At 33.4% G+C, this 2,393-nt stretch overlaps 1 protein-coding gene across 1 annotated transcript; it reads left to right on the top strand.

The window, feature by feature from the left end:
* The first annotated feature begins 743 nt into the window (after nucleotides 1–743).
* Nucleotides 744–1,807, top strand: LOC107416218 (23 kDa jasmonate-induced protein). Its single transcript, XM_016024687.4, has 2 exons — nucleotides 744–1,251; nucleotides 1,352–1,807. Exons 1-2 carry the CDS (start codon nucleotides 811–813, stop codon nucleotides 1,538–1,540), a joined length of 630 nt encoding a protein of 209 aa, XP_015880173.1. The 5' UTR covers nucleotides 744–810; the 3' UTR covers nucleotides 1,541–1,807.
* The last annotated feature ends 586 nt before the right edge of the window (nucleotides 1,808–2,393 follow it).

Below are 2,393 nucleotides of genomic sequence, written 5' to 3'. Positions count from 1 at the left end.
TTTATTTTTATATATATATATAAAATATGAAATTAAATAAAAGTATTATTGTGCAATGAAAATTGTAAATGTGATAAATAAATATATTGAAAGTTTTATATAGAGAGTGCATGTAACATCCCAACCCATCCACATGTGATATTATTCGTTTTGGGTTCCATCTGCACAAGTTTAAAACATGTCATAAGGGAAATGTATCCACACCCTTATAAGATATGTTATAACCGAGGTGGAATCTTACAATCCACCTCTTTTGAGAGCCAGCGAGGCACATCAATCCGGATAATTACTCTAATAGCAATTGTAACAGCCCAGTCCACCTGCTTGTGATATTATCCGCTTTAGAACCTGTCTGCACGAGTTTAAAATGTGTCATAAGGGAAATGTATCTACACGCTTATAAAGCATGTTTCGTTCTCCTTTCCAACCGATGTGAGATCTCACAGTGTATGCTAGAGTTACAAAACATAAGTATAATTCTTTAAAATAAAAAAAATGGAAGTTTTAATAGGCCTTACGGGCCGACTTCTCCAAGATGGATGGCAAAATCAGTATGAAGATTAACTAGTATATATTCAGTTTTTGACAAAATGTCAGTATGATTTATTAAACAGCCAGCAATTAATTAATCATTTTATCATAAAAACTATATATTTCCAACAAACACATGGGGAATTAGGCATGGAGGGGCGTATGTATATAAATATGTGTTATCATAAACCATGAAAGAGCAACACCACTTAAAACTTCAAACTAGCTTTGCAAATTACAAGGAGATCATTGAATTGCTTACTAGCTAGTTTGATTAATATGGCAGGCAATGTGTTTGGAGACCCCATCACTGATGAGGATGTAAAAATACTTTATCCAGAGAAGACCGACATAACGCGCAAAGACAGAGCTGAAGTGGCTTTCCTAAACATGAACTCTAAGGGGAGGGACGCCAATGCAAAAACCTTTGTGAACAACCTTAAGGAAAGGTATGGCAATGGAATCTCTGCACTTTGCATGATTTTCAATGCTACCGGAGATACTTTAACATACGCCGGCAAAAATGACTGGCATGGCCATGTTTATGAATCCCCATACCCTGCCAAGATTCAAAATGGGCAGTGGGGTGCTTTTCTCCATGTCCACCCTTCATGGTTTGCTGGTTCGGAATCCGCCGTCATCTACCGCGGCTACAACGGCGACGCTTATCTCTGTGACTGGTTGCTTTCTTGGGGCATTCCCTATGTTGGTGATAATCATGTAAGTATAGTACTATAGCCTAGCTGCTCCTGAAATTTTATTATTATGCCATCAAATATGAATCTGACTTGTTTTTATTAATTGTTTGTTTATTTTGTAGGCTTATACTGAAATCCGTGAAGCTCGCCATTATGAAACTGATCACTGGGACTATATTAAAGGTTTGCTGGAAAATCAATCCACTAAACATGAAGACTCTTGGAATGGATGCTACTCAATTGTGACAATTGGAGAAGGCACTTCTCCTGAGTATGTTGGAATAATGACCTTGGATGGTGTCACTAAATAATTAGTACGATGCAAGTGCAGGTGCAAGTGCAAGGAAGGCCCTCTATCTATGTTGTACTTTAATGGTTGTCGAGTGTGATAATTAAGGACGGTGCTTCCATATATGCCTATCCATATGGACTAGCTTACTTGTCCATGTGTGTTAATTTTTCTCTTTTATTATCCTTCAAGTGTTTGTTGGGTAATTTTATAAGCTTTGTAGCAAATAAGATGCTTTGTTTGATTTGATGAGAGTTAATAATTAATAATGATTTGGTGTGACCCATAAGCTTGATTATCGTATCGACTATTATGGAATATTATTACTTTGATAAAACATTCCAACAAACAAAAAACAAAAATAACTTCTAAATGAACGTTGTTTGGGATTTTGGTAAATCTTCATTTTATCGAGCCCAATTGAAAGCTAAAAGTTTTAGGATTCTCTTAAAGACTAGTGCATGGGGAAATTAAAAAAAGAAAAAATAAAAAGAAAAGAAAAGAAGAAAGAAGAGAGGGTTAAATATCACTATAGCCTTCCATATTTTACTATTTTTCAAAACTACATTTTTATTATAAAGAATATTATAACAACCTTTCGCAAGTCACTTACATTTTAATACAATACTATTTTTTAAACTCGTTAAAATTTAACCAATTCATCTTTTATTTAATGAAATTCTTTTATCCATTCTTACAAATAAAGAATAACGAACATTAATGGATAAAAATAATATGATCAAACTAATTTTTTATAAGAAAGAAATTGTTTCAAATGCATTAAATATAGATAAATTTAACTCGTGAAGTTGTACTTGAGGCAAAAATAATTATTATATATAACTTTTTCTCTATAAATTGGAGAGTAATTATTA

The sequence above is a fragment of the Ziziphus jujuba genome, chromosome 4 (assembly GCF_031755915.1).
Source record: "Ziziphus jujuba cultivar Dongzao chromosome 4, ASM3175591v1".
Classification (NCBI taxonomy): Eukaryota; Viridiplantae; Streptophyta; class Magnoliopsida; order Rosales; family Rhamnaceae; genus Ziziphus; species Ziziphus jujuba.
The sequence above is the reverse complement of the archived record's forward strand: the minus strand, read 5'-3'. Positions and strand labels throughout refer to the sequence as shown.

Excerpts from the sequence above, each read along its gene's own strand:
- LOC107416218 (XM_016024687.4), top strand. The coding sequence starts at position 811 with ATGGCAGGCAATGTGTTTGGAGACCCCATCACTGATGAGGATGTAAAA. Across the intron at positions 1,252-1,351 it reads CCTATGTTGGTGATAATCAT|GCTTATACTGAAATCCGTGA; the intron begins GTAAGTATAGTA and ends TTTATTTTGTAG.